The sequence below is a fragment of the Entelurus aequoreus genome, linkage group LG12, assembly GCF_033978785.1.
Source record: "Entelurus aequoreus isolate RoL-2023_Sb linkage group LG12, RoL_Eaeq_v1.1, whole genome shotgun sequence".
NCBI classification, from domain to species: domain Eukaryota; kingdom Metazoa; phylum Chordata; class Actinopteri; order Syngnathiformes; family Syngnathidae; genus Entelurus; species Entelurus aequoreus.
Window position 1 is genome coordinate 32,238,981 of NC_084742.1, and position 13,313 is coordinate 32,252,293.

The following is a 13,313-nucleotide window of genomic DNA, read 5'->3' on the forward strand; positions in this document are numbered from 1 at the left end:
GTGGGCAAAGAAGAGGAGCTGGGACGACCCGAATCTCCCTCCTGACATCCTCCAGGCCTGGTCCAGCTGGGAGAGAGAACTCCCCGAGCTGGCCAACATCTCCATCCCTCGGACCTATGCACCATTGGAGCTTGCTACCGACACCACAGAGTACACTCTCCACGTCTTCTGTGACTCCTCTGAGCAAGCCTACGGGTCAGTGGCATATCTCACCACAAGAACTAATGACACTGTCTATGTCTCATTTGTGATGGCAAGGTCTAGAGTGGCCCCAAAACGCCAGCAGTCAATGCCACGGTTGGAGCTCTGTGCAGCGCTGACAGGAGCCCAGCTGTCCTCCCTCCTTCACAAAGAGCTCACCTTGTGTATTGCCCAGACCTTCTTGTGGACTGACTCCACAACAGTTCTCACCTGGCTGACATCTCAGTCGTGCAGGTTCAAGGTTTTCGTGGGAACAAGGGTTTCTGAGATCCAGGAGCTGACTGCCTCACACACCTGGAGGTATGTGGATACAGCTAACAATCCGGCCGACGATCTCACCCGTGGCAAGATGTTAGCTGAGCTGGTTGCGCCAAATCGTTGGATCCTGGGACCAGCATTCCTTTGCCGTCCACCGGATGAATGGCCATCCTGTCCTAGCATCACAGAGCCAGAGGACCGTGGTGAGTTAAAACACAGTGTTTTTTGTGCTCTCACACAGACCAGCTCACCACCCAAGATACCAGATCTCACCCGGTTCAGCAGCTGGAGAGAGTTGGTCAAGGCCACGCAACAGTCTCTTCATGGGGCGGCAGCCGACCCTGCTTCACCCCTGTGTGACCTAAGAGATGCTGAAGTCCACCTGCTCAAAACCAGCCAAACAGACTGCTTCTCTGAAGAAATCAGATGCCTCAGAGCCGGCAAGCCTGTGCCACCCAGCAGCAGGCTGAGTACGCTCGCCCCAGAATTAGACCCGACATTGGGTCTTATACGGGTTGGAGGACGCCTGCGCCGTTTAGAGAGCTCTATCCCCACTGACACTCACCCAATACTGTTGGATCCCCGTCATGCAGTCACCACACTCCTCATTAAAGAGATGGATGCTCAGCTACACCACCCTGGACCTGATAGGGTGTTTGCAGAGATGAGGCGCTACTACTGGGTTCTGCGAGGGAGGCAGGCTATCAAAAAGTATCAGAGAGCTTGCACTGGTTGCATGAAGTGGAGAGGGAAGCCAGTGGTGCCGAGGATGGCAGACCTGCCCTCAGCCCGTCTGCGGCTGCTCAAGCCTCCATTCTTCTCAACAGGCGTGGACTGCTTTGGCCCGTACATGGTCAAGGCTGGGAGGCGAAGTGAAAAGCGCTGGGGGATCATTTTCAAATGTCTCACGACGAGATGTATACATCTGGATCTACTCACCAGCCTCGACACAGATGCTTTCCTCCTCGCACTGAGACGGTTCATCGCACGGAGAGGCACTCCCTTTGAGGTCCTCTCTGATCAGGGGACTAACTTCAGAGGAGCAGATAAGGAGCTGAAGGAGGCCTTTGCAGCAATGGAATCACAGTTGCAGGAGCGGCTTGCAGAAAAACAGATTAAGTTCCGTCTTAACCCACCAGCATCTCCCCACTTTGGTGGTGTCTGGGAGCGTGAGATTCAATCAGTCAAGAAATCCCTGCAAGTGGTCATAGGTGCACAAGTGCTCCAAGAAGAGGTTCTGCTCACACTCCTAATCGAAGTGGAAGGCATCCTCAATGCCAAGCCTTTAGGATATGTATCCTCGGATGTGGCCGATCCAGACCCAGTGACGCCCAGCATGTTGTTGATGGGGCGGCAGGATGCCTCTCTTCCACAAGTTGCCTATGCTCCTGACACCATCACCAGGAGGCGCTGGCGTCATTGCCAGATGATGGCCGACCACTTCTGGACACAGTTCATCAGAAACTACTTGCCCTCTCTTCAAACCCGCCAGAGATGGCGCCAACACACAGATCATCTCCCCCTGGACACAGTTGTGATGATTGTTGATCCTCAGCTTCCACGGGCTCACTGGCCAATGGGCAGGGTGGTGAAGTTAAATGCAAGTGATGATGGATGTATACGGACTGCTGAAGTCAAAGTTGGAGAGAAGACTTACGTGAGACCAGTTGCTCGGCTGGTCCAGCTGTCAGCTCTTCCTGAGGATAATCCTGTTTAAAGGACTGTTGTGGGAATTTATGTTTGTTTCAAAATTGCCATGCTATTTAGGGGGCGGCTGTTATAAATTCCCTTTGTCAGAAGATTGAGAGAAAGTTCCCTATTTAATATGATAATTGTTGAATATAATTGACTATATTATTGTTGACGTAAACAAGCTATTATTGTAGTCATGCACCTTTAAGTTACGTCTGTTTTGAGTCAGGCAGTTTACCGGGCAGCTATGTTTACTTTTCCGGGGCCTTCGGGCAATGTGTTGAACAGTGTGTGTATGTGAGAGTGTGCTTAGCTGCTGCTGCTACAAAGCAATATATAAAAGAAGAAGTTAAAAAGTAAAACGGTGTCCTTATTCCCTAACCGGAGTACGCTCACGGGTGAAGAGTCCCAGCACAACAACAACAACATCAGTTTAAACATATAGTTCTTTAATACGCACAGTGTAGTACATATTCCGTACAATTGACCACTAAATGGTAACCAGAGGCGCCGAAAAGGGGGGGTAAAGGAGACGGATTCTAGGGGCCCATGATGGAGGGGGGCCCAGAGAGGCCCCTAATGATGATGAAATTATAATGTTGCCGCTGTGTTGGGGGCCCTGTAAAGATTCTTTTCATGGGGCCCAAAATCCCTAGCGGCGCCCCTGATGGTAACACCCGAATAAGTTTCTCAACTTGTTTAAGTCGGGGTCCACTTAAATTGATTCATGATACAGATATATACTACCATCATAATACAGTCATCACACAAGATAATCATCAGAGTATGTACATTGAATTATTTACATTATTTACAATCCGAGGTGTGGTTGTGGAGGGGGGGGGGGGGGTGTTTAGGTTTGGTTGATATCAACACTTCAGTCATCCACAATTGCATCATCAGAGAAATGGACATTGGAACAGTGTAGGACTGACTTGGTAGGATATGTACAGCAAGTAGTGGACATAGAGAGAGAGATCAGAAAGCATAAGAATAAGTATCTACATTTGATTATTTACATTTGATTATTTACAATCCGGGGAGGTAGGATGTGGAAGGGAGGGTGTTAGTTTAGCAGTGGGTGAGTAGAAGAAGACTACTCATTCAAACCAAAAATCGGCCTTGAAAAAAATCTAAATAAATCTTTTTAACAGCGACTGGACAACAAAGTGTAAATGTATTGAAATTGCTGATTTTGTGATGCATTTTGTATTTGTGTTCGTGTTGTTTTTTGGCTGAGTCACTCTCGCGATCAAAACTTGTTTAATAGTGAATACATGTAGGGCTGAATTTTACCAGTAGAGTGCAGTAGTAGTTTATTGTGTGAATGTATTAATACTAAACCTTCTATTTTATAATGTAAAATACACATTGAATGTTATTCTTCTGAAATGTTTATTTTATGTTTTATGAACAATTTCCCTTGTGGATCGATAATGTTTGTCTCAGTCCAAGTTTACATTTTCAGTCCTACAAAACTAAATAAAGGAAGAAATGTAATGCAGCTGGGATAGGCTCCAGTCACCCCTGCAAGCCCGAGAGGGACAAGAGGTAGAACATGGATGGATGAATGGATGTAAAGAAAAACGCCTGAAGAAAGGAAAATAATTCAAAAGAAGGCACATCAATCCTCAACAAAACTGATGGAGCTCCTGTTTCATGCTGTTAACTATCTGTCTAGCTGCACATGCTGGAAACGAGTCGTGAGAATAATGAATTTATTGACAGTGCAGCGTGACAGCTAATGTATTTACTTTGCAATTAATTAAACGCAGTCTCAGAGTAATTTAGAACTTTGAAATATTGGTTATTGTATAACAACAATACAATAGAATGTGCAACAAACAACTACAGTAGTTTTGTGAAGTGATGTAATAATGGTGTAAGCATTTACCTTTGAGTGTGGACTTCTATGGTATCTCCTTAGAGCTGTTTCACACCATCAGCAGCTTCTCCAAATTTTCATGGATACATGTCTGCCGCTCACATAATAGTTTAACATTCCTGACTGGCTGACCCCTTCTGCCGTAGTATTGTGCAGACTGTGCTCCAACTGCGTCGCCACGGTCTGTCATGGGTTGGATGACTTATTTCTTTAATTCAATGACTATCTCCAGCTTCTTCTCGGCATTGCCTTTACACTATCTTTCCTTCCCATCAAAATCAAATGGATCCGTTACACGTACCACAAAACACACTTGAGATAAAATCATAATACCGTAGTTTCATATGGGGAAAGCCATTCGAGATGCAATTAATGAGGATTTAAACAAATAAAATAACATTAGCATCACTTGTATTTTTATTGAAGACTCTTGTTGACACCGCCTTTGTACTTTGCTACAACTTCTGTCTTGAATCCAATAGTGTGTCTCACCTTCTTTAGCTTAAGTGCTAACACTCACAACTTTCTTTGGCCCCATGGTGGCTTATTTTGCTGTAATAATAATAATAATAATAATAATAATGGATTAGATTTTGTTTGGTTCAAACACTGATGATATCTATTAAATAAGACAAAAGACAAGGAATCAAACAGAGACCGAATTCAATTTGGACTCAATATTGAGGAGAGACATGGCCACTGTACTTTCTGTACAGTCCTGCACCACGCTCTGACGAAGAAGGTTTTCGTCCTCTCTTTTATTTAGATGTTCAATGTTTACGCAACAACACCTGTCTCAACAGGAATGGGTAGTATGTATACAGTCCTTGTTTTCGGTCACATTAGAAGACAAAAGAAGAAGATCCCTCGGGCTTGGGCTTGTCGTAGATTCAGCTTTGGCAGGTTTTTGAGGACAATGGATGACCCCTCCCGTCTGATTCCATCGTACACTGCGGAATCTTCCAAGCATTTGGCTTGGTGCCGCAGAGACAGCTTCTTGTCTGTTCATTGGAAACTCAGAATGGAAAGTTTTTTGATAATTTAAATACAATTTTTCTGACATTGCCCTCCTGTTTATCAAATAACTTCTCCATAATCTTCTTATCCCCAATAACGTCTTCTTGCAATTTTCAGTTAATGCTTAATTTCTCTAGGACCAAGTTATGTTTACACTCAGAATTGAACATCATTTTTTTTCCCCCTCATAATTATGACATTTCTGGAAATAAATCAGAAAACACCTTTCTGGTAGGTATTCTTGTCTTCAGATTCATCTTCCTTGTTGTCCACCAGGAAGTACATCTGAACAGCTTTATCATCTACTGGGCCAATCGCTGTGGTAATCAGACGGTTAAACAGAGAACAGACAGGGAAAACAACAACATCCACACAACGTCAGTATTGCTGAACACGGCCATAGTTACCAGATACCAAAGACTTGTATTTGCCAAACACGTCCAACCACCCCTCCTACATAGATGTATCTATGCCTGAATGCTCTTTCAGTTTACCGTTAAGGGTGTGCAGGCCTTCCAGTGCTGTGGTCAGGCTACTTTCTGCATTAGTGCAGTTTGGTACGAACATGCAACACTGTTCACCAAATATTGCGCACACGCCCTTTTCCGCCATGTTTAGCGTTATACGGTTTTGAAAAGCCATAAGGCAGGTGGCGGCGAATTGATTAGCGACGGGTTCAAGTCTTGGCCTGTGTAATTTTCCAATCTCTGTACGTTGTAGTGGACGTAGTTTATTCTGTCAACATTCTTGTTAATCGTACACCACTAGTAGACAGATGATTCAAATCTAACTGCAACTTGATTTACCAATTTATAGTCGTCAGATATACTTCTTTGGACACCCATCAAGATAAGTTGGATCTACAACACTTTGCCAGTTTACATCATGTCTAGTTATTTTCCAATGTTCAGATATCAAACTGTTCAGGCGTGTTAACAATTCTTGTACAAATATTGATACATTTACTATGTGTATGCAGTTATTTGATGATACGTTTCGTAACTGTTGTACAGAGCCTTGCATGTTAATGCAGGTATAATTAGCTTTTTTCACATATTTATCAAATATTGGTGTGGAGAAGCGGGGCCGGCGAGCGAGCAGCGAGGCAGGGAGCGCCGGAGCCTGGCCCTAGATGGCGGCGGGGAGGCGTGGCCGGCGAGCGAGCGGCAAAGCAGGGCACGCCATAGCCCGGCCCAAGATGGCGAGGAGGAGGCGGGGACGGCGAGCGAGTGGCGAGGCGGGGCGCGCCTGGAGCGACGCCGCAATCGTGCCCAGGTGCGCGATCCGCACACCTGGGCACGATCATCCAATCTCCTCTCGCTGAAGAAAAGGGGCGCAGCAGAGAGAGACAGGAGAGAGACTGGAAGGAGCAAAAGAAAAGCTGACGCGGAGCGAGAGAGAAGAAGAGCCGGAGACAAACAACGACGAGCGAACGAAGAAGAGACGCTGAAAAGCGACTGAGACTGAGAGGTTTTATTTGCAAAAATAAACAAACGTCAACTCTGCTCGAGATGTCTCTATTTGATGGTCCAGGGAACCCACGAGACGGCTTGAGTCCGTCACAATTGGTTTCTGTTTTGTCTCTTTAGCTACAAGGTCAATTTTGTTTTGCTCATTACTTCAATTCAACTTTTTTTTTTTTTTAACTCATCTTGAGTAATTGTCTGGGCTTATACATACAACACAATCAGTTTGTGTAGCCTTTTCCACTTGCTCCGCCATAAGGAACAAATTAATTACCAAAACAGGAACCAATTATTATCAAACTTTGACACACCATCAAATGGTATGCTTACAACTTGTCACAGTGGAATTTGTAGTGTGCTAGTTAAACATGTCCCTTTGATAACACAAATACAATCCCAAATATTTTTTTTTCATTATATGACATTTTTACAATGTAAATACCCACACAGCAAAAACACTCCGCGGCGGATCCCCCGCGCAGGTATCGCGCTTTCCGGAACGGAACCGCGAAACGGACCAGCATCGGCGTCCATTTGCACTCAGGAACGTATCCGCCACGGCGGCAGGTAGCGGATCCGCCGTGGCGGCGCGCTGAATGCGCTCCGCACCCATGATCAAAGCCTTATTTCCGCGGCGGGTGCGCCGTGACGGCGCGCTGCATCCGCTCCGCACCCAAGATCAAAGCCTAACCTCCCGCCGCGGACCAGCAACGGACTCATAAAAACCCTGGCTCATCTGGCCGTTTTGGACCCCTTTATCTTATTTTCAAAATCCCTTCTGGTCTTGCTGTAGGATAAAATAGGAAACTAAAAAATTCACTAAGCCCTACTACAGCAATATAGGCTTACATATGCATTGCCTTGTATTTTTAAACTAACAATATTGTCAATAGGCAGAAACAGAAAATGGTCAATTCACTCTATAAAGTAAATATATATAATATATATTTAAAAAGTAAATATACATATTTAATCTATTAGGCTACAACTTCAAGGAAACGCTGCTCCATGCACAGCTAACATATCAGAAAATGAATAACTGGTGAATGACAAGAAGTCCAATAAAAGGTTGTTTATTTATACATATACATCTCTATTCCTCCGGAGGAGGTGGAAGCGGGACTCGTCTCCTCGTTGCCCGATCCCCCGCCAAGTTGAACCACCTGATGGCGTGTTTGGTGACCTCAGCGTCCGTGGCTGACCTTGTCAACACATTTTTACTCACAGCACCTGTAATCAAACAAGATTACAAGACAGATACGTTTATGTTTATGGTAGGAAGCATCCAAAGCCAAGTATGCTTACACAATACAAAATATGTGATAGGTATTAAGGAGATTACATTTGAAAAAAAAAACATGACTTAAAGTTACTGGAGGTGGTTAAAATAAGGTGCGTAAACTATGAATTTGTGATCAGGGTATAGGTGTGCAAGACATCCAAAATGTTTAAACAATATCGTTATTTGGTTCCTTGATCAGAGTACTTGTTTGGCTCTGTTGGATGACGGCGGCGGGGGTTTGGGGGTGGGGGGCATAAATAAATATCCATAACCCAACTTTGGGAAGTTGACATTGTTTTCTTATTATATTTGTACTATCATTCTATGTTTGTATTCGTGTAGGCCAGGGGTGTCCAAAGTGCGGCCCGGGGGCCATTTGCGGCCTGCAGGTCATTTTTTAACGGCCCCAGGGCACATTTTTAAAAAATATGATCGAAATAAATAAAAAACATTAAAAGTGGTATTTAAAGAGCAAACAGGTGAACTGTAACAAGAAAATGTAGCAATGTTTACTCTAATCACACAAAGCTGCCATGTAGGCTGTTTCTTTCTTTAAAAAAAAATAATGAATCAAAATCAATGTCATTATGAATTATTGACCTATTCAAGGCTTAAGAAGTTTACCTTCGCAATCAGCTGGTCTTGGTTGTGCTTAATAGTTTCCAGCAGGCTAAGGATGTGGATTACCTCAGGCGCTGTTGACAAACAGCAGTATAAAATTAACATGTTTCAGTGTTATCCTCATTACTCATAATCCTGACATTAGCTATTGACCTTAGTTAATGACAAAAGTTATTGACAAAGTTTGAAGAAAATATGTGATTGCTTGTGAATTTGAATTTTTTCCAAAATTTGTGGCACAGAATGACCATCCAGTATTTGTCAGTTATTGCTCACCAGAGCAGGAAATGTTGTCGGCCATTCTTCCCCCTCGCCATGTTGGCCTGTAGGCCAGGCTGGATCCAGGCTCCTCTGTCTGCCACATGTTGAGGGCTGCTGGTGAGGGGGGTGGAGGGAGTCGAGGAGGGACTGCCGTTCCTAGTGAGGTGGGCATTGTGAGAGAGCCATCAGTTAACCATGACTGGTAATACCCAAGGGGCCTATCTATACACTAATATTTCAGAGATCAGTCCCTACCTTGTGTAACTCTCTGCATGTTTAATGCAGGTGCTGGTGAAGGCATATGAATGCGTCCTTCTCCATGGTGAGGTGCTAAGGGAGATAAATTGGTATTAAATGGTTGAGATCTGTTCACCATGGTTACTGGATGCTGAGATATTATTTTGGAGATCAGTCTTTACCTAGAAAGTTATCTCCAGTTGAGGAGTCGAGTTGACAAGTACTCATGACTCTTGCTGGCACTCGGCGAGACGGTGGAGCTGGGAGAAGGGATACAAGGAGAGGGGAATATCTTTAGCACTAAGAATGTTAACCATATCTTTAATATTAATGTGGTGGTTTTGTTGTTTTCGATGTTAAGAGATTATTCCTTACTCTGCCTGTGCAATTGGCTTGCCAACCCCAGAGATGTGAGGTCACTATTTCCCGGGTCTTCTTCGCTATCATCTGAGTCCCAGAGACGATGGCTGTTGGGTAACCATATCATTAGGATTATTGCAATACCAAAATTGCCAAACATACATATAGTACAAGCATCTCTGGTCTATTTTTGAATGCTACCGGAAATAACCTTCCTATTACTGTAGAAACATGACAAAAACAAGACGGAACACACTTACACTGGCTTCCTGTTCCTTTTTTCTGGCAGCTCCTCGTTCTCTGCCTCAGATTGCAGGTCTGAGGTGTTGCAGCCCTTTCCATATTGTTGCATTATTTTTAATGCGTCTTTGTAGTTGTCTAAAATTGAATATGTTAAAATGAACATGAGTTTCAAATTAGCTGTAGAGCTGAACAGAATATTATTATTATTGATGATGATAAATCAGGTCTCTCTCTTATAAGAGACCTGATCAGAACATAGACACAATAGGTTATTCCAAGCATAAAGAGAAGCAACTATGACGTTATTTTTAAACAAGAAGATTATGAATTTGCATACCACAAGTTCGGACAACAGAAACGTCAAATCTTGGCCAGTTTGGCTCATGCTGCTCCTCATTTAAAACGGCCCTTTCAATTCTGTCGGTGTTTTTATAGCTGGGCCAGAAAACCATCCTATCATCATACCATCCACTTGGGACAACCGCAATGTCCCTGTTCATTATAAATGTAATCAGATGAAAAGGCACCCTTAATGTAGAAAGAAAGAAAAGGGGTATTTATTCATCGTCAAAGGAACAACGTGGACAAAAGCATGCACAGGTGTTAGTGTATACAAATAAGCAAGTAAGATGAGCTGAGATTTTACCTGAATGGTGCCCCAAGGTGGTAAGAACTATAAGAAAGGTAAAAGTACAGGTCATAATAGTCAGAACTTCAGCTCAATTGTAAAGTAGGGTTTGAAATTATGGGTGTAGTGTATACAGAGATCAGTCCCTACCTTGTGTAACTCTCTGCATGTTTAATGCAGGTGCTGGTGAAGGCATATGAATACATCCTTCCCCATGGTGAGGTGCTAAGGGAGATACATTGGTATTGAATGGTTGTGATCTGTTAACCATGGTTACTGGATGCTGAGATATTATTTTGGAGATCAGTCTTTACCTAGAAAGTTATCTCCAGTTGAGGAGTCGAGTTGACAAGTACTCATGACTCTTGCTGGCACTCGGCGAGACGGTGGAGCTGGGAGAAGGGATACAAGGAGAGGGGAATATCTTTAGCACTAAGAATGTTAACCATATCTTTAATATTAATGTGGTGGTTTCGTCTACAACGCTAAATATATGATTCCCGGGCGCGGCGCCGCTGCTGCCCACTGCTCCCCAAGGGGATGGGACAAATGCAGAGGACAAATTTCACCACATCTAAGTGTGTGTGACAATCATTGGTACTTTAATCTTTAATCTTAATCTTAATCCTGTGGTGTACCTCAGGGATCAATATAGGACCTAAATTATTCAATGTCTAGATAAATGACATTTGTAAAGTTACAAAAGATTTAAAGTTAGTATTATTTGCGGATGATACAACAGCGTTTTGTTCAGGAGAGAACATACAGAAGATAATATAAATAATAACAGAAGAAATTAACAAATTAAAAAGATGGTTTGACAAAAACAGACTATCTTTGAATCTCAGTAAAACTAAAATAATGCTATTTGGTAACAGTAAAAAAGAAAGTCAAACACAAATACAAATAGACGGAATAGAAATTGAAAGAGTAAATGAAACCAAATTTCTAGGTATAATGATTGATGATAAATTGAACTGGAAATCTCAAGTAAAAAATATACAACATAAAGTAGCAAGAAACACGTCAATAATGAATAAAGCAAAACATGTTCTAGACAAAAAATCACTTCATATTCTCTACTGTTCACTAGTGTTACATATCTGAGTTATTGTGTAGAAATATGGGGAAATAATTACAAAAGTACACTTCATTCATTAACGGTGTTACAAAAAAGATCAGTTAGAATAATATATAATGTTGGATATAGAGAACACACAAATCCTTTATTTATTGAATCAAAGATACTGAAATTCCATGACATAGTGAATTTGCAAACAGCTAAAATTATAAACAAAGCAAACTATAACCTGCTACCCAAGAATATACAACAATTCTTCTCAAAAAAAGAGGAGAAAAATAATCTTACAGAGAAATGTAATTTAAAACATTTGTACGCACGTACAACACTTAAGACCTTCAGTATATCAGTATGTGGAATTAAATTATGGAATGCATTAAGCAAAGCAATCAAACAGTGTACTAATATGATCAATTATTTATGCTTACATGTGGAGATTATAATAATAATAGTAAATAAAATAATAATAATAAAAAAAGGTAAATAAAGCATAAAATAGTCTCTAATAAATTAATTAAATAAAAAACAGCATATAAAATATATACATCAGCAAATAACAAAAATATAGACCAAGAAAAAGGATCCTTAATATGTGCAGCAATTTTTCCCACTCACATCACCTCATTTTATATTTTTTTCTACAATTAACTATGCTAAAAAACACATAGACATACCTTTTTTTTTTAAATGTAAACAAAAACAACATGGCGTCACACACAGCTAGTCCACAGTAAACAGGATCTCGAGCTCCACTAAAGAACAAAGAAATAAATAATACACACTCATATTAATGGCAAAGAACGGCTGTTTCCACTCCGTCAACGTTATGTTGTTGACTAACGCAGTAACGTTAGCGACCTGGGCCTAAACAACACTGACAATAAAGTAATACGCTTTCGTTTCAAGCAGTTGGAAATATGTGGAATATCGTAGCATGTAACCTACACACATTAACAGCGTCTAACAAAAGATGGCCTAAGTTAACTGTATTGAACTTTTTACTCACCGGCTTCACGCGGGAAACTTTCACATTCTGGAGTCGGGGTCCCCCGGAACACAAAACACAGATAAAAGACAATTTTACAATAGCACGGCGAAAAAATGACCGTCGTTGTGTGGGTTTTTTGACGAATAACACTCTTTTCCACTTTTCTTCGCTCGGGCCTCACCTACCGTGTGCAGCCATTTTGAATTTTCTGTATACGTGACGTCAGACGCACGTCTCCATGCAAAGCATTCTAGGAGGCGGCGCTGGAAATAAAATAGCCTTTTTTTACAGAATATAAAGTTTTACTGCTAGTCCTAATATCAAACAACGTCATTACAATCATACATAAATGATGATGGAAACACAAAGGCTGATCTTTACTGCGAATGTAGCAATAAATCAATAAATCTATACTTACGTTCTTGTTCCAGCAAAGAAAGTCCAGAGATCTTGGCTCATGCGCGTACACGCTAGTAGGCGCGTCCACGTCTGCGGGTGCAGACATTGGTCGGCTCAGCGCGCGTAGGCGGAGCCTTTAACTCTAGGCGGCGCGCGCCGGTTTGGTTTGTCGCGTCCGCGTATGCGAATCAGACACGAGTCCGCTCAGGATCAGCTGTCTGACCGTACAATTTTCAGAGGCGGAGCTGTATCCTCTAGGCGGAGCCAAAACGAATGTGACAGTAACGCGGGTTGGGCGACTTGAAGGCGGATCCGTATAGCAGTCTTCTGCTGTGTGGGTACAATCCCAAATAATTTTCCATTATATGACCTTTTTAGAATGTGCTAAGTGGACTCAGCTTGGTCTTTCCACTATCTTTACTGCTTTTTAAGTTATTTACAATCTCTCCCCCCTTGGAGAATGCTCATTTTTCCTTTTCATTGATTTTTCAAAATTTTGGTAACTGATAAGGTCTTTCAAATATTATTTCAAATGGTCTGAGTCTTGTTGTACTTGTAATGTTCATGTACTGTACATTTTTACTAACTCTATACATTGTTCATGGACGTTTTTTTTTTTCCATACATTTCTTTAGTCTGTCTTTTTATTCCCGTTCGTCCTTTCCACTAATCCTGCGCTTTGTGGATGATAAGC

General features: G+C 42.2%; 1 protein-coding gene across 4 annotated transcripts; it reads right to left on the reverse strand.

Moving 5' to 3' along the window:
• Window positions 1-7,421: 7,421 nt before the first annotated feature.
• On the reverse strand, window positions 7,422-12,423 carry LOC133662805 (uncharacterized). Of its 4 annotated transcripts, XM_062066963.1 has the most exons (12): window positions 12,239-12,423; window positions 10,466-10,543; window positions 10,302-10,376; window positions 10,170-10,196; window positions 9,861-10,051; window positions 9,541-9,658; window positions 9,296-9,387; window positions 9,103-9,180; window positions 8,939-9,013; window positions 8,699-8,839; window positions 8,426-8,496; window positions 7,430-7,749 (listed from the first exon to the last, which is right to left on the reverse strand). In XM_062066963.1, exons 3-12 carry the CDS (start codon window positions 10,355-10,357, stop codon window positions 7,741-7,743), a joined length of 858 nt encoding a protein of 285 aa, XP_061922947.1. In that variant the 5' UTR covers window positions 10,358-10,376; window positions 10,466-10,543; window positions 12,239-12,423; the 3' UTR covers window positions 7,430-7,740. The 4 variants fall into 4 exon arrangements, with proteins under 4 accessions (XP_061922948.1, XP_061922949.1, XP_061922950.1 ...); XM_062066964.1 differs by lacking the exons at window positions 8,939-9,013; window positions 12,239-12,423 and having other exon boundaries at window positions 7,422-7,749; window positions 8,699-8,905; XM_062066965.1 differs by lacking the exons at window positions 8,939-9,013; window positions 12,239-12,423 and having other exon boundaries at window positions 7,424-7,749.
• Window positions 12,424-13,313: the final 890 nt, after the last annotated feature.

Bases quoted from the DNA above. Each gene is read 5' to 3' on its own strand.
- LOC133662805 (XM_062066963.1), bottom strand. From the start codon at position 10,357: ATGTATTCATATGCCTTCACCAGCACCTGCATTAAACATGCAGAGAGT. The intron at 9,181-9,295 runs GTAAGGAATAAT...CCCTTCTCCCAG, and splicing joins AAGCCAATTGCACAGGCAGA to CTCCACCGTCTCGCCGAGTG. The intron at 9,014-9,102 runs GTAAAGACTGAT...TATCTCCCTTAG, and splicing joins AACTGGAGATAACTTTCTAG to CACCTCACCATGGAGAAGGA.